General features: G+C 40.6%; 1 protein-coding gene and 1 pseudogene across 2 annotated transcripts in view; one reads left to right on the top strand and one right to left on the bottom strand.

The window, feature by feature from the left end:
• Nucleotides 1-16,657, bottom strand: part of MELK (maternal embryonic leucine zipper kinase) — an 80,710-nt gene extending 64,053 nt beyond the window's left edge. Inside the window, exons 1-5 of the mRNA XM_081236153.1 lie at nt 16,534-16,657; nt 8,426-8,521; nt 7,062-7,147; nt 3,982-4,098; nt 207-350 (exon numbers count right to left, since the gene is read on the bottom strand). Coding sequence (XP_081092279.1) covers nt 207-350; nt 3,982-4,098; nt 7,062-7,147; nt 8,426-8,483 — 405 coding nt within the window. The 5' untranslated portion in view covers nt 8,484-8,521; nt 16,534-16,657. The remainder of the gene's footprint in view (nt 1-206; nt 351-3,981; nt 4,099-7,061; nt 7,148-8,425; nt 8,522-16,533) is intronic.
• Nucleotides 16,658-18,451: 1,794 nt separating this feature from the next.
• Nucleotides 18,452-19,246, top strand: LOC308618772 (large ribosomal subunit protein uL30-like; annotated as a pseudogene). Its single transcript has one exon. The product of its transcript is annotated as a large ribosomal subunit protein uL30-like (transcript).
• Nucleotides 19,247-24,322: the final 5,076 nt, after the last annotated feature.

The raw sequence follows: 24,322 nt of genomic DNA, 5'->3' as shown, positions 1-24,322 counted from the left end.
AAGAATGCCAACAATAAGTCCAACCTGAAGAGCCTACCAGGAGTCAAAAGTCAAGGAGGAAAAAGAAGTGATACATTAGGAATAGAACAACAAAAACAAAAAGCAAAGCCCAGACAAATTCTAAACAGAAAGAACATTTGGAAACCTAGTAATGACAGGTAAATGATGTTGAACTCTCAGGTGACCATCTGGAAGCAGTCACTTACTGGTTTGAGGTCCCTGTGAGCAAAGCCTTGGCTGTGCACGTAAGCAACTGCAGACACTATCTGACGGAAGACAACTCGGGTCTCCTCCTCCGACAGGCGATCCTGGGAAATTATGTAGTCAAACAGCTCTCCTCCAGGGCAATACTTAAAGAGCAATAGTCACATAAATATTGTTACTACTTACAGAAATCGCTTCAGAGGAATTTAAAATAAAAAATTATACCTAATTCAGAGATATTATTAATTCAATTTACAAGCAAGGAAACAAACTAAGTAAGGCACATTCAAAAATACACTATCAGTATTCCAAGAAAGAGAACAACAGCTCTTGGCCTCGAGCAGTTTTATTACCAGTAAGTAGAAGTAGAACCAACTACCACTGTGATTTTAAGTTCATTCAGGGTTTTTATATTTTTATAGCAAAGTATTAATACCCATTCTAACCTTAATGCATTCACATTTAGTGTAGTTACTTGAAACAAACAAAAACCCAGCAGCAATTATTGCTTCTCCATCCTGAAGATCAGTGATTTTCAGTCTATGCCAGAAAGAACCAATTATACACAAGTTCCTCAGAGGCTCCGAAAGAATGGGTACCAGAGCACAAAGCTCTATCTAGGCTTTCCATCCCTTCTTCACCAGAGCAGCTCCACTATTCTGTAAATGGGGGTTTCCATTTAAGATTTCATTTCATTTTAGCAATATCAATTAAAATTACAGATGGAGATAGCCTATGACCTCATAGGTTCACATTTAGGAACTGTTCCTATAGATACACTCTCACATCAAAAAGCAATGCACGTTTAAGATCATTCACTGCAGCAGCATTGCTTGCAACAGCAAAAGACTGGAAACAACCCAAATGTACTCACACTACATAAAACGGCATTCCATGCAGCCATAAAAAGAAGGAAAAAAAAAAAGGAGGAAATTCTTTATAAGCTGATATGAAACAATCTCCAATATTAAGTGAAAAAAGCAAGGTGTAAAAGAGAATATACTGATATAATCACTTGCAAAAAGCATTATGCTGAATAAAAGAAGCCAAATACAAAAGAGTACACACTGTATGATTCTATTTTTATCAAGCTCTAGAATAGGTAAAACTAATCTCTGGTGATAAAAATCAGGTCAGTGGTTGTTGAGAAGGGCACTGGGATGGTGGGGTAACAGGGATTAACTTCAAGGGTCAGGAGAAAACTTTCTAGTGTAGTGGAAATGTTTTATACTCTGAGTGGGGTGGGAAATACATGGGTGTGTACCTTTTTCAAAAACTATGTACCTAATGTGTTCATTTTCTTGTATATAAATTATACCTAAATAGTCAATTTTTTAAATGCTATCCAATAAGATTTACATAAAGAAAACAGACTACTTTGTATTTTCAAATAAAGAAATAAAAAATAGAGTAAAACAAAAACATCAAAAATCTCTATGAATATGTATAGATGGTCTCCAAGCTAAAATGTTAAAATGGGGGGGAAAAAAGGTACAGAATAATATTATAGTATGTGACCATTTGTGTGACAGAAACCAGTAAGCTATACATACACATAAATATATGTGAAAACACACACACACACATATATATATATATATATATATAAAATATACATAGGTATTTCTAAGTACATGGAAAATATATAGGAAACCAAAAAAGTAAGTGATTGACATAAGGGAAAGGAAACAGGATGACTGGGATAGAGGGGAGAGAGAATTTTACTTTTCAATATATACTCTCTCGTATCTTTTTTTTTTTTTTAATATTTTTAAAATTTCTTTTCTTTTTTTGGCTGTGTCTTAGTTGCGGCACACAGGATCTTCCTCGAGGCATGCGGGATCTTTCATTGCGGCACAGGCCTCTCTCTAGTTGTGGTGTGCGGGTTTTCTCTCTCTAGTTGTGGAGCACAGGCTCCAGAGCACAGGGCCTCTGTAGTTCGTGGCACGCAGGCTCTCTAGTTGAGGCACATGGGCTCAGTAGTTGTGGCACGCAGGCTTAGTTGCCCCACAGCATGTGGGATCTTAGTTCCCCGACCAGGGATCGAACCTGCATCCCCTGCATTGGAAGGTGGACTCTCCACCACTGGACCACCAGGGAAGTCCCCTCTCTTGTATCCTTTAAATTTTGTCCCAGGTTCATGGATTTTGGTTTTTTGAAGTATTTAATTTGGACAAAAGGATCAACTTTTAAAAAGGTTTTAAATTCACCACTGTAAACCATGTGGGTGGATCTATAGTGTAATAAGGAGAAAATGGTCCTATGTCCGAAACTTTCAGCATTGTGAATTTTAAAATGTGCTTTTAAAACAGAGTTAATCTGTCAAAATGATGTGCAGTTACAAATTATTTGGCTGAGACTAAGGAAAATGAAATGAGATGAATGATACATGTTCTAAAGACTTTACATTTCAAGCCAAAAGGGGCAGGTTAAAACTTGAAAGAGTTTCGTTCAAATAACACATACATTAAAGTCTACCTATAGGCTGCGGGTTGAACTGCGTCATTCCAAAAAGATATGTTCAAGTCCTAACACCTGGTACCAGTGAATGTGACCTTATATGTCAATAAGGTCTTTATAGATGTAATCAAGTCAGAATGAGGTCATACTGGATTAGGGTGGAACCTAATCCAATTGTTTGTGTCCTCATATGAAGAGATAAATTTGGACACAGACACAGACACACAGGTAAGACAACACCATTTGAAGACAGAGGCAGAGATGGTGCATCTATAAGCCAAGGAATGCCAAGGATTGCCAGCAACCATCTGAAACTAGAAAAGAGGCATACAACAGACGATTCAGAAGGAAGCAACCATGTACACACCTTGATTTCAGACTTCTAACCTCCAGAACTATGAGACAGTAAGTTCTTGTTTTAAACCACATTTGTGGCAGCCCTAGGCTAATACATCATATAAAACTGAAATGAATCCTTCCCTCTAGGAGCAAATTCTAACATATTCTGTCCACTAAAGTACACCATCCCATTAGGAGGGTATCAGAAAGGATACATTTACAATGTATTTCCAATTTATTATATATGCCTATTTGATCTAAATTGTTACAGAACTCAAACAGGTAAGCCACTTAACATCTAATCTTTCAGGTGAAATGTACTTTTCCCATAACTATTGATAAAATGAGTGAGAATGGTTTGAATGTTTGCATCCCTCCAAAAATTCATGTGTTGAAATCCTAACCCCCAAAGATGGTGGCATTAGAAAGTAGGGCCTGGGCTTCCCTGGTGGCGCAGTGGTTGAGAGTCCGCCTGCCGATGCAGGGGACACGGGTTCGTGCCCCGGTCCAGGAAGATTCCACATGCCGCGGAGCGGCTGGGCCCATGAGCCATGACCGCTGAGCCTGCGCGTCTGGAGCCTGAGCTCCGCAATGGGAGAGGCCACAACAGTGAGAGGCCCGCGTACTGAAAAAAAAAAAAAGAAAAAAAAAGAAAGTGGGGCCTTTGGGAGGTGATTAGGACATGAGGGAAAAGCCCTCATGAATGTAATTAGTGCTCTTCCAAAAGAGGCTCCAGAGAGATCCCTAGACCTTTCTATCATATAAGGACACAGCAATAAGGTACCAGTTATGAACCAAGAAGAGTGCCCTCACCCGACCATGATGGTGCCTTGATCTTGGAATTCCCAGCCTCCAGAATTGTAAGAAATGAATTTCTGTTGTTCAGAAGCTTCCCAGTCTGTGATATCTTGTTATAGCAGCCCAAACAGACTAAGGCAATGACCAAATAACTTTAGGTCTCTGGAACATACTACTGACCTCGAGAACCATGAATATTTTGTTGGCTGTCTCTATCACATGGTAGAGTTGACATATATGCTGATGTCTCAGGTTCTTCAAGGCATCAATTTCTGTTTTGACCCGGGGCAAATCACTCTGTGACAAAACATTTCATTAAATGAGCAATAAACCTATTTGAGTGCTCCAAGCATCAATATCACCAACTTTAATACTAAGTAGCAAAAGCAATCAACAGCCTCAAAACAATTTGTTCAACAATACAGAAATAAAAAACAAAACTTATTTGTGTGTACATTTTTAAAAGGCCTTGAGGGTTTTATGAAAGACAAGTTCAATGTGGGGCAATAGTATAACATCTAGAAAAATTAAAATAATCTCAGACTCCCTTTAGAAGGTTAGCATTCCAAACAAGGAAAATGACAGAAACACTACTCAGTGTACATGCCTTGGCTACCACTTCGGTCTCAGCAATGTCCATTAAGAAGCATGCTGAGCTAAAAATTGGTGAATGTAGATGAAAGGTATTCACTGTCTCAGTCTTCCAACTTTTCAAGGAGCTTGAAATTTTTCAAAATAAGAAGTTGGTTGGGGAGGAGGGTAAACCAAGTTGAAAAGCTTTCAAAGTCCATATTAAAGATAGAAATCCATATATCCATGAAGTAAACAAGTAAAATTTTATTATAAAAAGGGACTTGATCTAATGACCTGTGGTTTAATATCCAATTACCTAGGGCCATGCAACCAGATATTAGTTCTTAACCAAGAATCAATTGTAACTTTGACTATTTTGATATGATAATCTTTTTTTCTTCTTTTTTGGGGGATGTGGGAGTCTGATGACTAAAACCCTGAAAGAAATCAAAATATTTTTAAAGTCCCAGGAAGTAACTAAAATAAGCATAGTAACAATAAAAAATACAGGGCTTCCCCAGTGGCGCAGTGGTTGAGAATCTGCCTGCCGATGCAGGGGACACGGGTTCAACCCCTGGTCCGGGAAGATCCCACATGCTGCGGAGCAACTAAGCGCGTGTGCCACAACTACTGAGCCTGTGCTCTAGAGCCCGTGAGCCACAACTACTGAAGCCCGCGTGCCTAGAGCCTGTGCTCCACAATGAGAGAAGCCACTGCAATGAGAGGCCCGCGCACCGCAACAAAGCGTAGCCCCCACTCACCGCAACTAGAGAAAGCCCGCACGCAGCAACGAAGACCCAACACAGCCAAAAATAAATAAATAAATAAAATAAATTTAAAAAAAAAAAACAAGTACAAAAACAAGTTTAGAAATAATGAATTAATATCATCATATTGATGCTTTAGAATAAGTTTTGAGTACTGATGTGGTAATGCATTTTGTAATAACAGTTCACATTTTGTCTGCTATTTAAGTGTTTGCTGTGTCCAAGTAAATAAGTCACACTAAAGTTATAACTGAAGTTGAAATTGCTTAAGGGAATTAATCAGTTTTGTAACCAATGTTTAAATGTTCAAGAAAAATGTTTTTAAATACCTTTTTATTAGTTTAATAAATACAGTATTGAGCACTGAAAACAAAAATATTGAAGGAGAGCCTGAATTGTCAGTTGATAGGTTATTAAAAATAATTTCTGATGTAGATCATTGTGTGATTTTGGCATATATTTCAGAAGGAGTTCAAAGAAGTGAGTGACATTATTATAACAAAACATATTCTCTTTGACTAATTTATGTATGTTAATCAGCACTTCCATCCTTAAAAATAAAGTAACAATTGATATTAAACTCTGTCTCGTCCTAACAACAAGAGAGACCCCCAAAAAAGTCCAACGTGTCTAATATAGATGCATTTTCAATAAACTAATTTTTATGTTTGATAATTATCAACACATAAAATGTTTGTGCTGTTTTACTCAACTGTATACTAATAATAATTATAATGTTAACTCAATCGCAAAGAATAAAAAACTTTTTTAACACTCAGAGATTTTTTGGTCAGAGGACAAAAAAAGATTTAAAAAAATTTTTTTTAATTTATCTCCAAAAAAAGAAATAATCACAGATGCATACTAAGAGACTAATGAATTCTCAGCAGAAAGAAACCAGAACAAAGCATAGAAACCAAACCATACAAGGGATGGTAGAAAGAATTAGAAAAAAAAAAGACCACTCAGGATGACTTCAAACACTGGGAAGGGTATATAATGCCCAAAGACCATCAAAAGAGACAGATCTTCCCTTAATAGAAAAACAGAAAACTTTATGCACATTATAGCCAAGATCACAAATTAAATGGGCTGCTTTAGAAGGTAATGAGCAACTCAATCCTAGAAGCATTCATGTAGAGGAAAAAAAGGCTGATTAAGAAAAGGATTTCATAATTTCTAATAAAAGTTAGAATAAATTTTGAGTAAAATTTACTCTTTGAATAAAATTCTGGGACATAAGATCGATCTATACTATAAAGTAGATCAACATTTAGTAAGGGTATCATGAGAAGATAAAGAAGGGAGATATCAATACCCAGAAACACCTACAAGACTATGAAACAACTGCAGAAAAATGGACCCTGTCGACTTCAAATATGTGCCATTGCCCTGTATTAAAATTAAGAACAAAGTAACCCCTTCCCCAGATTACTTTTTTTAAAATTAATTAATTAATTAATTTGGGGGGGGCGCTGCATTGGGTCTTCATTGCTACGCACAGGCTTTCTCTAGTTGTGGCGAGCGGGCGCTACTCTGTTGCAGTGCGCAGGCTTCTCATTGCGGTGGCTTCTCTCATTGAGGAGCACGGGCTCTAGACACGTGGGCTTCTGTAGTTGTGGCTCACGGGCTCTAGAGTGCAGGCTCAGTAGTTGTGGCGCACAGGCTTAGTTGCTCCGCGGCATGTGGGATCTTCCCGGACCAGGGATTGAACCCATGTCCCCTGCACTGGCAGTTAGATTCTTAACCACTGCGCCACCAGGGAAGTCCCCAGATTACTTTTTAAAACCACAGATTTATACATAACTGGCTATGGAAATGTTACTCTAATAAAAGAGCAGTAACTAGAACATTAGAGCAAATTCAAGTTTTAATTCACAAAACTGATCTATAAATATTTTTAAGTAATGTTAAACTTACCCCTAGTGCACTTTTATCCATGATTTTTATAGCTACCATTTCTCCAGTGAGGATATGGAAGGCAAGTTTGACCTTTGCAAAGCCACCTAAGTATAGGAAAATGTATTATGAAGACAGAAGCAAACTAACTTAATCATCATCAGAGCAAACTGAGAACTCAGGCACAAAAAACCTTTCCACATACTTTTATAAGGGTCTATTGATCTATATTTTCCTGAAGTTTGTGGCCCTTTCTTCTTGTTGCTTCCAAAGTGTTGGCCATGATCCTAACCTCTCCTCATCCAATGACTAACTAAACACTCTTCTTTGCCATGATAGGATATCTTTAATTTTGCAATGAAGAAGTAGGAAGAAAGAATTCATTCTTTAGAAATTTGTTTTATAATAAACATTGCAATTAAACCTGCTTTATAATTAACATTGCCAGAACACAATATAAAGTTGGAGAGACAAAAGACAAGTAATATGAAATTTCCATTCAGTGTTAAAACTGTAAAAATAAGCAATTATGTTTCAAAACTGGCTCAAAAGCTGGATAAAGGTCTACATTTAGGTATCTAAAAGAAACCGCCAGCTTAGTGCTTCTAAAAAGAAGCTCCTGGTCGTCCCTCCCATGGTCTTCCTCATCTCAGTAAATGGCAACTCCATCTTCCCAGGTGCTCAGGCCAAAAATCCAGAAGCCATTTTTAGCCCCTCCCTTTTGTCTCACACCACATATCCAACCCTCCAACAAATCACACTGGCTCTGTCTTCAAAAATATATTAGTGTTTACCTTGGGAGAAAGGAAGCAGGCACTGACTGGAAATTTCTATGTCCTGATCTGAGCAGGGAACATATGGGTATATGTGTACAAAAACTCCATCGAAATTAGTACACTTTGCTTATTTTACTATGTGTTATGCCTCAGTAAACTATACTTAAATGTACATATGTGTATGTCTGTATACAGAATCCCACCCTTTTCTATACACAGAATCTCACTACCTTCAATTCTATCACCATCCAAGTCACCATCATCTCCAGTATCACTCACCTAAATTATTGCAATAACCTCCTAACATCTATGTTTTTCCATCCTTGGCCTCTCCCAGCCAGTCTTTTCACAACCAAGCAGCCAGAGTGAACCTTAAAAACAAAAGGTCAGACCACTACTTGGCTCAAAACTCTCTAGTGACTTTTATTCTAAATAAAATGAACCACAAGGCCCCTCCTACAATTCTCCTCTCTCTTGCTCCACTTTTTCTTACTAAAATAGGTTGAAGAATTTTAAAACTACGTAAGTTAGGCTAAAAAGCTCTTGGCTGCCCAAACACACTATACTCTCAAATAGATGACCTATCCTCTCCAAGAAGAAAATAATTACCTGTCCCAACAGTTTCATATAATTCATAGTATTTGAGAAGTTCATCATAATCTTTCATAGTCCTCCTGGAAGTTTACTCAAAATTATAAAAAGAACCTGTAAGACAAAAACAAAAACAGTACATGATCAAAAAAGGAACTATTAAGAGACTATCTCCTTCATTCTTATTGAGATCCCTAAAAAATAAAAATAGAGCTACCATATAAAAAAGAAAGAGAGAGACTATCTCCTTCATCCTTGTAACTACAAATATAAATAAGTCTTAGGCATATAAATGATACTGGAAAAACTGATTAGCCATATAAAAAAAAATGGATTCCTACCTCACACCATACATAAAAATCAATTCCAGATCAAATAAAGACTTAAATATGAAAGGTAAGCCTTTAAAAGTTTTAATAGAATATTGTCATCATTTCAGGATAGAAGAGGATCTTTTAAATAGATACAGAAAGTGCTAATGATAAAAAATAATAATGGAGAATTCTCTGGCAGTCCAGTGGTTAGAACTCCATGCCCTCACTGCCAAGGGCCTGGGTTCAATCCCTGGTAGCGGAACTAAACTCCCACAAGCCGTGTGGCAAGGCCAAAAATAAAAAATAGATAAATAGATAGATAGACAGATAGATAGATAAATTTTTAAAAGCTAGCATTATTTAAATAAATAAATAAATATTAAATAACATTGAAATTAAGAACCTCTGCATATCCAATGACATCATTTAAGAAAAAACGACATAAATGAGAAAATATTTGCAACACTTATAACAGTGGACTTTTATCCAGAATACATATACTCCATCACAACAATATAGAAAAAGACAACCCCACAGAAAAATAAGCAAATGAAATAAAAAGGCATTTCACAAAGAAACACAAATAACCAATAAAAACATGAAAAAAGGCTCAATTTCATTAGTCATCAGGGATATGCAAATTAAGACTCCAATGATATACAATTTTAAGATACATGTAATGAGATACATATTTTATTATTATGCTTCACAACTTACGTGTGTTACATATACTCTTATTTATTTATTTGTTTGTTTGTTTATGGCCATGTTGGGTCTTTGTTGCTGTGCACAGGCTTTCTCTAGTTGTGGCGAGCGGGGGCTACTCTTTGTCGTGGTGCGCAGGCTTCTCATTGCAGTGGCTTCTCTTGTTGCACAGCATGGGCTCTAGGCATGTGGGTGGGCTTCAGTAGTTGTGGCACACGGGCTCAGCTGCATGTGGGATCTTCCCAGACCAGGGATCAAACCTGTGTCCCCTGCATTGGTAGGCAGATTCTTTTTTTCTTTTTTTCTTTCTTTTTTTTTTTTTTTTTTTGCGGTACGCGGGCCTCTCACTGTTGTGGCCTCTCCCGTTGCGGAGCACAGGCTCCGGACGCGCAGGCTCAGCGGCCATAGCTCACGGGCCCAGCCGCTCCACGGCATGTGGGATCTTCCCGGACCGGGGCACAAACCCACGTCCCCTGCATCGGCAGGCGGACTCTCAACCACTGCGCCACCAGGGAAGCCCAAGTAGGCAGATTCTTAACCACTGCGTCACCAGGGAAGTCCCTATACTCGTAAGTATATATCAAATAATTTATAAAAATATCACATACACACTATTATATATAAAAAAGATAAACAACAAGGACCTACTATATAGCACAGGGAACTCTACTCAATATTCTGTAATAACCAGTATGGAAAAATAATCTTAAAAAGAATGGTTATATGCATATGTATAACTGGATCACTTTGCTATACACCTGAAACTAACACAACATTGTAAATCAACTATACTCCAATATAAAATAAAAATTAAATAAGTAAATAAATAATAAAAAATTAGTTGTAAAAGTCTTAGGAGGTCTTATTTGATTTTTGTCTTCCTGAGTTTTAAAATTAACTAGAATTACAAAACACCATGGGGTGAGTACACATGAGGTCATACTCGTACCAGCTTTGTCTTATTTGGGGAGGATAAGCTCCTAGTTGACTTTAACTAGAGATTAGCAGTGTATCTGGCAGAACTGCTAATGCAATCAGACTATTAACTCTGAACTTTCTTGTATTCATTCATTTATCCATACAAATGTGTTTACTGAGCACCAGTGATGTGCCAGACCTACACTTGGCACCAAGGCTATAACAGAGAAGAAATACGGTTCCTGCCCTCATAGATCTTGCATTCCAGTGGAGAAGACAAGAGGAAAATTAACAGACAACGAATTAAATAATTATAATTTGTAATAAAGGGCTTCCCTGGTGGCTCAGTAGTTAAGAATCTGCCTGCCACGGCTTCCCTGGTGGCGCAGTGGTTGAGAGTCCGCCTGCCGATGCAGGGGACACGGGTTCGTGCCCCGGTCTGGGAAAATCCCACATGCCGCGGAGCGGCTGGGCCCGTGAGCCATGGCTGCTGGGCCTGTGCGTCCAGAGCCTGTGCTCCGCAACAGGAAAGGCCACAGCAGTGAGAGGCCCACATATCGCAAAAAAAAAAAAAAAAAAAAAAAAGAATCCGCCTGCCAATTCAGGGGACATGGGTTCAATCCCTGGTCCGGGAAGATCCCACATGCTGCAGAGCAACTAAGCCCATGTGCCACAACTACTGACCCCACGTGCCACAACTACTGAAGCCCGCACGCCTAGAGCCCGTGTTCCACAACAAGAGAAGCCAACGCAATGAGAGGCCTGTGCACCGCAACAAAGAGTAGCCCCCGCTCAACACAACTAGAGAAAGCCCGCGCGCAGCAACGAAGACCCAACACAGCCATAAACAAATTAATTAATTAATTAATTAACAAAAATATGTAACAAATACTGGGGAAAATAAGCAACAGTGGTTAGAATGGGTCACTGAGAAGGTAACATTTAAGTCAAGATCTAACTCAAAGAATGAGAAGCAAGAAAAAGAAAATCAGCCCTTCCCATCAAAACTTGAACAATGTTTCCAATAGGAACTGTGCAGGACCATGTAAACAATGTTTCTATATGAAGCAGTTAAAATGATAATGTTCCTTTATTTGACAGACTGCTGCTTTCTCACCAAAGACATCCTCAGCACTACCTCATTCCTCCCACTTTCTGCTTCCTCAGATACCCAAATGCTGAAATGCTCCTGCTCTTTTTGACAGTATCCATTCCAAAACTGGTCCTTGGGGCTTCCCTGGTGGTCCAGTGGGAAAGAGTCCGTGCTCCCAATGCAGGGGGCCTGGGTTCGATTCCTGGTTGGGGAACTAGATCCCACATGCACGCTGCAACTAAGAGTTCACATGCCACAACTAAGAGCCTGCATGCCACAACTAAGAAGTCCACATGCCGCAACTAAACAAACAAACAAACAAACAAAAAAATGGTCCTTGCTTCCCCAGCACAAGCCCAAATCCTGTACGCCCCTTTCAACTCACTCTTACTGAGATGCCTAAGATCCTATGGTGTATGGTTTCTTGCTGCAGCAAGCTAAGTATACCTAACTGTTTTTTTTTTTTTTTTTTTTTGCGGTACGCGGGCCTCTCACTGCTGTGGCCTCTCCCGTTGCGGAGCACAGGCTCCGGATACGCAGGCTCAGCGGCCATGGCTCACGGGCCCAGCCGCTCCGCGGCATGTGGGATCTTCCCGGACTGGGACACGAACCCGTGTCCCCTGCATCGGCAGGCGGACTCTCAACCACTGCACCACCAGGGAAGCCCTACCTAACTGTTTTTTAATTACGGATGTGTCCCTAACGGTCTGTGGTTGATAGGCCTTAACAGGAATTGTTAACCCAAAAAGAATGAGAGGAAGAGCATTCCAGAAAGAGGGAATTTAGGTGCAAAGATCCCAGAGGAAGAAAAGGTTGACATGTACTAGGTTGAAACTGCTTTCAGAGGTACCAGGAAAAGAAAATGCAGATTTGGAGCAGGGACAATTGGTTAGGTATATGGGAATAAAGAAACTTGGATCTCTACCTCACACCACACATAAAATCAATTACAGTAAAGACTGTAAAGTGACTGTCTACAGTAAAGACAGTAAATTGTCTTTACTGTAAAGACAGTAAAGACAATTAAGACAGATAAGGCCTTACCCATACCAGACCTATAGCTAGGAGTGGCAAGAGGAAGAGCATGGAGATAACAATTAGAAAAGCAAGAATTCGAATACAGTTTCATGGAAGCCAAGAAGGAAGGAAAAAAGCAACACTACTAAAAAGAAAGTTTCTAGGAAGTAGATTTCTAAATAAATTTGGAAGTGCTCCTATATAGGTTAAGTAGGTTAAGTCCTAGGACCTGAGTTTAGGTACTGCAAAATGGAGCTTTCTTATAGGTAGACATGGGGTGCAAGCTCCCTGAGCCTATATAGATACAGTTTCTCTAAGGAGCTCTTCTTCCTAGAGGCTAGTGTGACAGGACAGGACTTGAGATTTCAACCTTGGAAAGAGATGCTTCCACACCCCTTAGAAAGCCACGCAGGAATCAGAGGGGCCCAGGGAAGTGGAGGTCACTGAGTCAGCACAGCACACCAAGGGCTCTAGAGTTCACAAAGGGCTTTGAGTCCAAGACCCAGCTAGTGATAAACTCCTTTGCCTGGTCTGACTCCTGTGCACAAATCTCCTTCTGTGCCCTAGCACTGGACTAGGTATGGCACCACAGAGTTCAAGATCCCAAGACCCCACTCTCTGTAACACTTAGAAAGATTAGGTAAGTATATGCATAACCAACTGGGACTTGGGCAAAGTTCTACCTGGAAAGGGCAAAACTCATACATCTTAATTAATGCCTCTCAGCGGTGGAAACCTGGTGCTAGTGCTCATTTCTAGAGCCAGACAGTCTCCCTTCACCAACAGACAGGGCTTTAGCAAGTCTGCTGAAGGCTCTGGGATTGGTTAAGTGGCCAGCACCATGTTTACTACTTTCAAGTTCTCTGTCCTTCATCCTGGCTCATCCAGAGCTTAGTGGCCAGCATGTTATTAAACCTTAATAACGGTATGACTTTGGAAGACCTAGAGTATGAGTTCAACCTCAGGACTGTGGTGAGTTTATAAAGGAAAAGACAGAGCAATAGGCAAGGTCCTTGCTACAATGAAGATGGGTAATCTTCTTAAACTAAGGTGGAGAAAAAAAATGAATGAAATTATCAAAAGCCCAAGAGACACAGAGGATTTTTTTTTTTTAAGATCCCTTTAAATTTCCTTACAAAACGCCGAAAGCACTCTGACTCCAGGAATCATTTTACTTGGAGATAAAAGGTATGTTATTTAGCAAGTAAAAAGTCTTCAAAAATTTGGTCAGTGAAATGAACACTAGAGCAGAAATTCTGGAAGGAAAAATATCAAAACCCAAGAAAAAAATCAGCTTAAAAAAAAAGTTTTAGGAGCAATGTCAAAGCTGAAATAGCAAGAAAGATAAAGATCATGGGCAAAAGACATTCTGATCCAATAAACAATATTAGTCATTTCCTAGGAAGACATGGCATTGGACCAACTTAATAAGCAGGTGGAACTTTTAATCTAGCTGAATCTGCATGAACAGCGTAGGCAAACAAAGGAAGCAAAGTCAAGTCCTGATACTAGCGGAAAGCTGGTGATATAAAATGAAATATTTCTGCTTCCACTGGAGTGGCAAAAGTTGTTCCAGGCAAGGAGACAGCAGAGAGGACATATTTATTCTCCCTGGGCACCTGAGACACAGGATTAGAAATATCCTTACTAATTCAGAAACCTTTTAAAAGGCATTTGTTATTGGAGCAAATTGGGAATGAAGTGGAACCACACCCCCAAAAGACAGGAATCGCAGGACTAAGAATTTTTAAAACAGGCAAAAATAGCAGTAAAGGTATAGAGGTCAACACAAGGCTAAGAAATCTTTGGGATCCTGATGATGGAGAAGAGAATGAGCAGGACTTTGGAAATGGGGGAATGTTAGGCTATAAATCTGTTTAGAAAGTGATCTGCTATAAAAGTAGGCTATCAGGTTCCTTAGAGAGCAAAGCTCCAACTAATGCAGTATTGGGGTATTCAGAACACAGGGGTTAAAGAGGAAACAAACAGACATTTCAAAGTTTAAAAACTAAGAGATGGAGGGAATTCCCTGGTGGCCTAATGGTTAGGATTCCTGGCTTTCACTGCCATGGCCTGGGTTGAATCTCTGGTCAGGGAACTGAGATCCTGCAAGCTGCGCAGCTCGGCCAAAAAATAAAAACAAAAACAAACAAACAAAAAACCATGAGATGGAAGTGGACAAAGAGAAAGAAGTAGGCCTTAGGAAGTATAAGTAAGACTCCTTCCTAATTGCCACCACTGCACATGCCTAAATTCCATACAAAGGACTGGGCTATTTCAAATTGCCACACTCAGAAAGAGAAAGCAATTAGTATGATGCTGGAATTCATTTTCCCAGATAGGGATATAAGAGTGTCGTAACCAACTTCTTGATAGATTTTTTCCCAAATGAGTTTTGAACTTCCAGGTTATGGCCTCCAGTCAACTAGCAGAGATCAACTCACACCAGTGTAAGACTAAATCACACACCTCCTCTTTTTCTTCCTTCCATTTTCTTATCTACCCCCTTCCCTCAAATCACACCATGTCTTTAGGTGAGTAATACCAATGTGACCCTAAATTGTATCTACTGAATCCAGGGAACATCATTTTTGCTACTGTATAAGAAAATTGGTGTTTACATTGCGAAACTGCTATAATGATAGCAGATTTTACTTGGTTTTTAAATTTTGTGGAAGTGGAGCTGGTTCTAAATATTCTGAAGTGCTCTCCCTGTTTATCCTCTAGAGTCTGGAAATACAGAACACAGGAAAGACTTTTGACTGGAGTAACCCACTTGCTGCTAAAGGAGGTATATGATCAGTCAGTGTGAAGACAGCCTCCCAACTGTGGATAATGAAGAAGGAAACTAGATCCCAGACACCTGAATGTCCTTCTGAATGTGATTAAGTAGAAGAACTGGAGCTATATACAATTGGGGTCTTGAACTTTTCTGAGGAAAGAAGGAATTGCCTAGATAGTGGGAGAAAGTTTATCAGTAAATTTTATAAGATAGCAACAAATTGGGGGCATTTTCCTACCAACATAGTCTTATCTGAGCTATGCTATTACCTGCTGTGTAATACATTGACATTATCTAGTGAGCTTGGTATGACACTGATGCTGAGGATATTTCAAATGAGAAGTAAAATACAGAGTGGCATATAATGTGGCCTTGTAATACATTTAATTAACATACTGTCCTGCTCCCTTGCAGAGGCTTCTGGGAGCACCAGTAAAGAGGCATTCACTCCCAAAGGTAGTAAGGGACTGATCTGGCCATCTGGTTGGTCCATAGTAGAAATACTGAAAGGACAGATCCACTGGTGAGACACGCCCATGAAGGTGCAGTAAGGATGTTTCTGATTTATCCCACACAACACAGAGATAGAAACTAAAATATGAACAAAAAAGTTAGGAACACTGGGCTCTAAGCAAAACTCCAGGCACTACCTTCCCCCTTTCCACTACCAAGAGAGATACCAATTGTGAAGCTCAAGGACAATTATTCATCCTAGGAGCTAGAGGCCTGATCACTCTCCTGGGACACCCTCCTTTGGAAGTCTCCCTTTTTCCCACTGGTCTCCCGGTGGGTCACTCCTTTTAGTGCTATAGCATTCGGTGCATATTCCCCTTGTGTTAAGCCTCTTAAACCACTACTTTGGGAAGGTGAAAGAAAAGAAAGGATTTGGACTCTGAAAAGGGGGTGATTAGACCTAACACATTTCCTTGTTTACTGAACTGCCTAGTAAATTGAGTTGTACGAACAGAAATAAATCGAAACCCTTCTTTGAACTTCTTTCCCGGAGACGGTCAGTGTCATGGAAACATGGAATGGGAATTCACATCTATCACAGCCCCCTAGGTGGCAAGCGCTTTACCTCACCGATAACCCGGAGGCGGATACGATCCCTATTCCACTTACAGAGGAGAAAACCAGGGGTCGGAAAGGCTAACTCATCCAAGGAACCGTGCTCATAAGGTGGGAGTCCGGCGAAGTTCCCCAGTCTCCTGTGAGCCAGGAGCACTCTGGGCCCGAGCCGCCGTCCCCCGCGCCGCGCACGGCCGGGACGCCGGCCACCCACGCGGGACACACTGACCTGAGGGCGGAGGGCCGGGAGGGACTGGGCCTGGCAGAAAGATAGACGCGCCGGCCTGCCGTCCGAAGAGAAGCGGCGAGCGCAGAGAGCTCCTAAAACTTTTTGGATGGTCACGGTCTGGCCGTTTCCGCCCGCCAAGGGAATCAAACCTCGCGCGCCGGAAGGGGCGGGGACTCAGCGGCGTCTGGGCGGTCGCAGCGAGGTGGGGGCGCGGTCGACCTAGGACAGGGAGCGGGGAGCGCTGGCCACGGTGTGGGATGGCCAAAAGGCCTCTGGAGCTTGCTGAGAGGTGAGTCAAGGCCTTGGTCTTCGACCTGGAGTGCCCCTCCCCGGAGAGCACGTGAAGATTTTTGTGGTGTCGTGAACATACAAAGTTTTTACAAGTTTTTAAGTTCTCTTTCCTAAAATTGATTTGCAGAGAAGTCGCTAGTAGTCACGGTTCTCATTTCCGTCCTCCCCTTGCCCAGTGGCCCTTCTCCCATCCAACAAAAGACAAGTATACCTCTCCCCTCTAAAAATCTTACTAAAATATGTTGCCACGAGGAATAAAACCCCCAGGGGACAAATTGTCCATTAGATAGCTCAAGATACCAGAAACACCTACCTAGCATCACAGGAGAAGTCCTAATACGTTTTACTGTTTGGTCATTATTTATGTGACTTTCATGGGCTGTATGAATTACTACAATTGTAATGATAATCCAGAAGGAAAAAAAATAGCAAGAGGAAAGAAAAAAATATTAAGTATAAATTTATATATGTATTTTTTAAATAGACTTTTTTTAAAAGAACGGTTTAGATTCACAGCAAATCTGAGGGGTACAGAGATTCCTCCTAAACTCTCTGTCCCAACCACATGCATAGCCTCCCCCATTATCAATATCCCCCACCAGAGTGATACATCTGTTACAATTTATGAACCTACATTATCACCCAAAGACCACAATTCACATGAGGGTTCCCTTTTAGTGTTGTACATTTTATGGGTTTAGACAAATGTATAATGACATGTCTCCACCATTATAGTATCATACAGAGTAGTTTCACTGCCCTAAATTTTTCTGCTCTGCCTACCTGTGAACTGGAATAGTGTTACATATGTATTTTTATTGCAATGAAGTGTGCTATTGCACTGGATAAAAGATTTTCAAGCAAAAAAAAAAATTACACTAAGATAACATTCTGTGGAACCGAAATATGAGTTAGGAGAAAAAAGAGGGAAAACAAGTTAAAAAGTAAATTGTTTATTTTGTTCGTGTAATTTTTATCGGATAATAGTGGGTATCAAATCATTCTGGTATTTCCAATCCATTGCATATCTTTTAAGGTCTTACAGCTTTACTTTCAGAGGTTTACAATAACCAGCTGTTTTAAAAAATATTTACAATTAATCCAAAAATTAAAACCTTTGTGACTATTTAAAATTATAACGAGAGAATGCATGGTGGGAAGCCATTCAGTGTTTACAGCCTGGCCTCCAGCATTATGAGAATACAGCTGAAACGGAAAGGGCTGGGTTTTGAAGATGACACAGCTCTAAAAAGCGTGGAGGCAGTGCGAAGGAAGCTTTGTGCAACTCTTGGCAGGAATAAGGGTTAGCAAGGCCTCCGTGGTTCACTGCTGCTAAGAAGGTGCAGCAGTCCTGGTCGCCCCGCCATGAGGTAGAACAGCAGTCCCCAACCTTTTTAGCACCAGAGACCGGTTTCGTGGAAGACAATTTGAACATGGGGCGGGAGGAGGGGTAATGCAAGTGATGCGGAGCGGCAGATGAAGCTTCGTTCTCGCCAGCTGGCCACTCACCTCCTGCTGTGTGACCGGGTACCGGTCTGCGCCCTGGGGGTTGGGGACCCCTGAGCTAGAATAGACGTCTCTATGGTCACGTAAACATAGAGCCATTCCTCTCTTCCCCGCCCGGTGCATGGGAAAGATGGAGGAAGAGCAAAGAAGGAAGATCCCTTTGGTTCCAGAAAACCTCCTGAAAAAGAGGAAGGCTTATCAGGCCCTCAAAGCCACCCAGGCAAAGCAGGCGCTTTTACACAAGGAGGAACAGAGGAATGGAAAAGGGCTCAAGTTTAAGCAACTAGAATGGTTCCTACATGATTCCTGGCAGCAGTGATGTGACAGGGTGACGACTAGAAGTGAAAACTCATGGCTTGAAAGTGCCAGATAAATATTCTTTGGCCTTTGTTGTATTCATCCAAAGGATTAATGGGGTGAGTTCACTGGTGCAGAGGACCATTGCAAGACTTTGCCTGAATAAGATTTTCAGTGGTGTCTTTGTGAAAGTAACCCCTAAAACCATAAAAACGCTTTGTAGAGTGGAACCTTATATGACCTGGGGATTTCCAAATCTGAAGTCTGTTTGGGAACTCATCTTGAAACGTGGACAAAACAAAGTCAAGAGCAAAACCATCCGACAGACGACACAGTGATTGAGGAGCACCTGGGGAAGTTTGGTTTCATTTGCTTTGAGAGACCTCATTCATGAAATTGCCTTCCTGAGGAAGAATTTTCGGTCGATCTCGGGTTTTGCGCCCTTTCCAACTCTCAGTGGCCCATCAGGCTACCAAGAATAGAGTGGGTTTCCTAAAGGAGGTGGGCTCACCTGGCTATCAAGGAGAAAGCATCAGTCAGGTCATCCGGCAGCTGAACCAAACCCAGAATATCTGAAAGCACAGTGCATTTGGAAGCATGTGTTTTTGTTTTATGGAATTGTTACCCAGTATCTTCAAAAAAGGTTATTTTCTACTATATCTTCAGAAACTAGAGGGGAAGTGTCAGGGAAAAGATGGTGACAGTCATGGCAGGCACTTTTCATCCCACCCCAGGTCCAAGGAAACATTCCTGTGTATTTTCGTTGTTGGTCACCATCCACCTCTGAAACCAGCAAAAGACTCATGCCATGGAGGAGGGATGCTTTGTCACATCTTCTATCCTGGGGTTTAATGTTGGTGAATGAATACCCAAGCATGAATACAAGACAGCAGTGGACCAACCCCAGGGACATACTTGAACCTAGGGTTTCCTAGGGCCTTGTTTTGGAAAGAATTTTAAGTACAATTAGAGAGAAGAGCACAAAAGCAGTGCTCGGTTGTCTCTGCTGTGAGTCCATGTTCTAACTTCAGTGACAGCGTTGTGAGCTCTCAGACTTACACAGAGCTCTAAGTGTATATGATGCCTTCCTTATCCTTGCCTGCAGCTGGCTTAATGCTTTTCTTTAGCTCAGGATTTTAACCTGTTCTTGGATCTGTGAGAAGGGAAGGACGCCTTCCCCCAGGAAAACATGCAGAAACTCCACTTCTCTCTTGGAAGTTTAGAGTATTTGTAGACCCTCCTCAGGGACCCATGCACCTTGTGTGAAGAAGTCCTGCACTATCAGGACTGGTCACCCAGGCTCTGACCTTCCTAGTCTCTTCTGGTTCCACGTCCTATGGAAGACCAGAGCTTACCAAGGTAGTTTTTTCCCTTCGAGCCAAATGAGTGTTTCCTTTTAAGAACACGGTGGTAGATTACTGAGTCCCTGTGCCATCTATGACTCAGGGAAATGCCCACCATTTAGTTCTGCTGGGCTTCAGGATGGAATTCTCTGGTTTCCCTGATGATCAGTCCTCTTCTTAAACCTAAATCAGGAAAGAGTGAACCATTTTCTTGGTTTGGCATGGATGAAATTAGCAATATTTGGTCTTTTAGGCTGCAGGCAAGCAGCTTAATTGGACCCTTCCCTTATATATTCTAGACTCCAGAAGTATTGCCCTCTACCCTGCAAGTAATAATGTAGACCAACACTCCTGGAGATGTTAGACCTAAAAAGAGGGTCTGACCCTGCTTGTGTTTGTCATCAGTGTCCACCCCTAAATGGGCCTTCCCTCTACTCCTGTCACTCACTTATTTGCTTCAGCTTGCCATCTAAGCAGTTGATGAGGGTGTGCCAGGCCCAGCTTAAGAGCTGAAAACGTGCTTAACTATTGTGTCCCCTGGTCCTTTAAGATCAGCTCTGCTGCAGTTTTGGTTCATGGAGCGCTCAAACATGTTACTGAGCCCAAGCTCATACTGCTCGCCACCCAACAGGCCAGTAAATGGAGAGACGAGTTGCTGGGACAAGGAATAGCCACTTTATTCAGAAAGCCAGAAAACTGAGAAGATGGCGGGCTCATGCCCCCAAAGAACCATCTTGCCTGAGTTAGAATTCAGGCTTCTTTTATACTGAAAGGGGACGGCGTAAAGTCAAACACTTCCTGGTTCCCGTCAGCCTCCAGAGGAGCTGTGTTATTTGTTCACAGGTGAGCCTGGTCAGCTAAACAAAGGTATTTTAGCTTAATGCTCATTACCTGGGAGGCAGGGTTCCCAGAGATTGGCCATTATGTATAATTTCAGCTTATAGGCAACATCCCTTTACTGATTAACTTGTGATAGAATACAAAATGTTCTTCCCTGTTACGAACATAGCTGTGAGATTGAATTGGAGGTATTAACAGTGCCTTAAAATGTGCCAGATTATGGGGTAGTTAAATTGGTTGACTCAAGAGTTAACCTGCCAGGATTAGATGTTACAGATGTTACTCTGATACTGTGAAACATTGTAAAATCAGATGACTTTAAAATGATGTGTCAAAAAGTAATAGGAAAAGAGCAGCTGTGAGTGTGGAAGGCCAGGGTTTATATCCTGGATCTGTATTATACTAAATATGGGAATGTTTCCAGTCTTGTCTGTAAAATGGGGCTAATATAGTCAAGCCTGTCTGCCTCACATGGTTAAGAGTACTAAGGAAAATAACAGTTTTTAACTTAGAATTCTATATAAATAAAGGAGGTTATAAAAATTATTACTAAAAGTATGGTAAGAAAATTTAGATATCTACTTAAAGTTTTTCAAACTTATGTTGAGTGTACATATTCAAAAGAGCTTGAGTATTACTGAATTAAGGAGAGTGATTAGGCTGTAAGACAAAACAGTCCAGTGCAAGGAGGCAGGGCTCTGAGCTGTGGAACCTGACCTGAAAGAAGTGCCTGCCCCTCTGTGAACCTGTTTCCTCAAATGGACAATAAGGAAATTGGATATGATTCTGCTGCTCCCTGTTTCTTGAGTCACTAACTGGGTGGGTCAGGCCATTTGGAATGTAACATCTCTACCAATAATAACACCATTAGCAGCAATAATAAAACCCTCTACAATTTTTTGAACGATTAATGTGCACTTACATGCATCATCTCTATAACCAAGCGTCTGCCCCTCTCACACAGGGTAATTCATGCTATTCATTCTTTTATCAGTCACTAGTGTCTACCCTATGCCTCACCCTGTTCAGGGCAATGCCAGAAAAGGGAAGAAAAGAGATGTGTCTTCTGTCCAAGGAATCTCAAAGACAGAATAGCCAGATCCATAGACAACCAACTTTAATAAAGGACCAGACAGAAGCACCAAATACAAGTGCACTCAGCCATGCTGGTTAGAGCTGAAAATGGGGAGCAATTATTTCTGATCAGGGGATTGAGGTATTTTGCACTGGAGTTAGGCCTTGAAAAAAAAAGAAAAAGAAAAAAATTTGACGAGGGAAGAGCATTCCCCAGACAGGAGGAGCTCTATGTGCAGAAGCACAGAGGCAAGAAAACACAAGTCTCCCGGGAGAAAGGTATGTTGGGTGGAGCACAGGAAACAAGGGGTGTGGCAGGAAAGGAAGAGCCAGTAATCAGGGAACCCTTTGTGAAGGGCCTTGTGTGCCAGGCTAGAGTTGGGAGGGGTGCTGACCAGGAAAGGGAGATGAGCAGTTGTGCATTTCAGAGGAAGCCCACGCAGCCACTCTGCCAGCATAAGAGTATCCGAGCCTGGCAAGGCAGGGCGAGAGCTGTGCTTCTCTGGTGGTGGAATGAATGCCTGAATGTCAGGACCATTTGCAGCTGAGTCATCAGTGGGGACAGGAAGCAAAGACTTCAGTCCGTTCATAGCAATGCTGTTTCTCTTCTGAGGCCAGTCAGGTTAGCACACCTCAGGCTACAAACCATGCCTTGATTCTTATATCCAATCCAAGAGAAAATGAGAAGCCACACAAAATTAAGTTTTGGGCCATAGTCCTACTAGAAAAGGAGATAGCTCCAAAAAACCTATTAAAATATTTCAGGAATTTGAATTTGAAAACTACTTTGGGAATTTGTTAGATTTCCTAATTTTGATAATTAAATTATGGTTGTATAAGAGAATGTTCTTGTTTATAGGAAAAAATGACAGTGGGGGAGAGGAGGAGGAGGAGGATGTTGATGATGATGATGATAGGACAAAATGTAGAATTAGTGAATCTGGGTAAAGAATATGTGGGAATTCCTTGTTCTATTCTATCCTAGCAACTTGCCAATAACTTTGAAATTATTTCAAAATTAAAAGTAACCCAAAAATGTCAGGAATATGTTTCTTAATTCTGTTTATCCCTTAGCACCTACCACAGGATCTTAACATTACTGTAAATAACAATGATTTATCTCTTGAGTTCCATTCTCTGCTAGGCACTACTAGGGGTTGTATACATGTTATTTCTAATCCTGCAGAGTAGGTATTCTTATTCCCATTTTACAAATAAGGAAACTGAAGTTCAAGAAGTTTAAGTATCTGATAAGAATAACAGCCAGGAATCCAAAGCCCAGGATTTTTCTGCTGTAATTCTGAGTTAATTTTTGTTGAATGAAATATGAGAGAAATTTGAATAATTTAAGGTACCGTACAAATGTAAGAGACCTGATGAATTACTGAGAATTATGATGAACACTCTGATCTAAAGAATACCCTCATCAGTAGGAAAAGGCTAAATATAAGTGGACTACTATGCAACCAATTTTTCAAAAGAATTAGATAAGTATACTGCCATTAGGGTTGCTGAATAAAATGGCAACATACTGGGACATATTTACACTAAGAAAATTATCCATTATCCAAAATTCAAATTCAACTGAACATCTTGTATTTTTATTTGCTATATTTGGCAACCCTAAACGCCATGAAACGATGTCTGTTTTCTAAGTGAACAAAATAAGCTACTGATATAAACAAAAACACAGCCCCATTTTTGTTTAGAAAAATGTGTAAGTATAGGAAAATGTCTGGGAGGATATACTTTATAGTGTTAACATTCTCTTTAGAAAATGGAATTAGGATAAGGTATGAAAAGAAGATTTAGTGTTTACTTTCTCTACTACTCTATTTTGTGTATTTTTAGTTGAAATCTTTATTGAGATAATTATAGAATCGTATGCGGTAGTAAGAAATAATGCAGAGAGTTCTGTTGTATGCTTTGCTCAGTTTCTCTCTAAATTGGAAAAAAACAAAAAACCTCTTTTTTCTGTACTACTACTCACACTGAACACTTCTGACACCAGTTGGGTGTCTACAATTCAATTCAATTCTGACACTATCTACCTGAAATTGGCATTAGACCCCAATTGTTAAAAGCTTAGTCCCACAAAACTGCTCCCACTTCAGATGCCAATCTGGAATCCAGGCTTCCTGTACTTCTGACCAAGCAGCTATAAATCACGTGTTCTCATAACCCCCTTCTTGAGTTCGATAACCTGCTAGAGCAGCTCACAAAATTCAGAAAAATTAGTTTATTTACTACATTACTGATTTATTATTAAAGGATACAACTCAGGAACATCCAAATGGAAGAGATGCATAGGGCAAGATGTATGGGAAGGGGTGCAGAGCTTCCATGCCCTCTCCAGGACCGTCACCCTCCCAGCACCTTGAAGTACTTAGCACCCTCTCCAAAAGCTTCAGTTAGGGTTTTTTATAGAGGCTTCACTA

This window comes from Mesoplodon bidens, assembly GCF_964165515.1.
Source record: "Mesoplodon bidens genome assembly, chromosome: 6".
Taxonomy (NCBI): domain Eukaryota; kingdom Metazoa; phylum Chordata; class Mammalia; order Artiodactyla; family Ziphiidae; genus Mesoplodon; species Mesoplodon bidens.
Note: the sequence above shows the minus strand (reverse complement) of the source record. Positions and strands in the feature narration are given on the sequence as shown.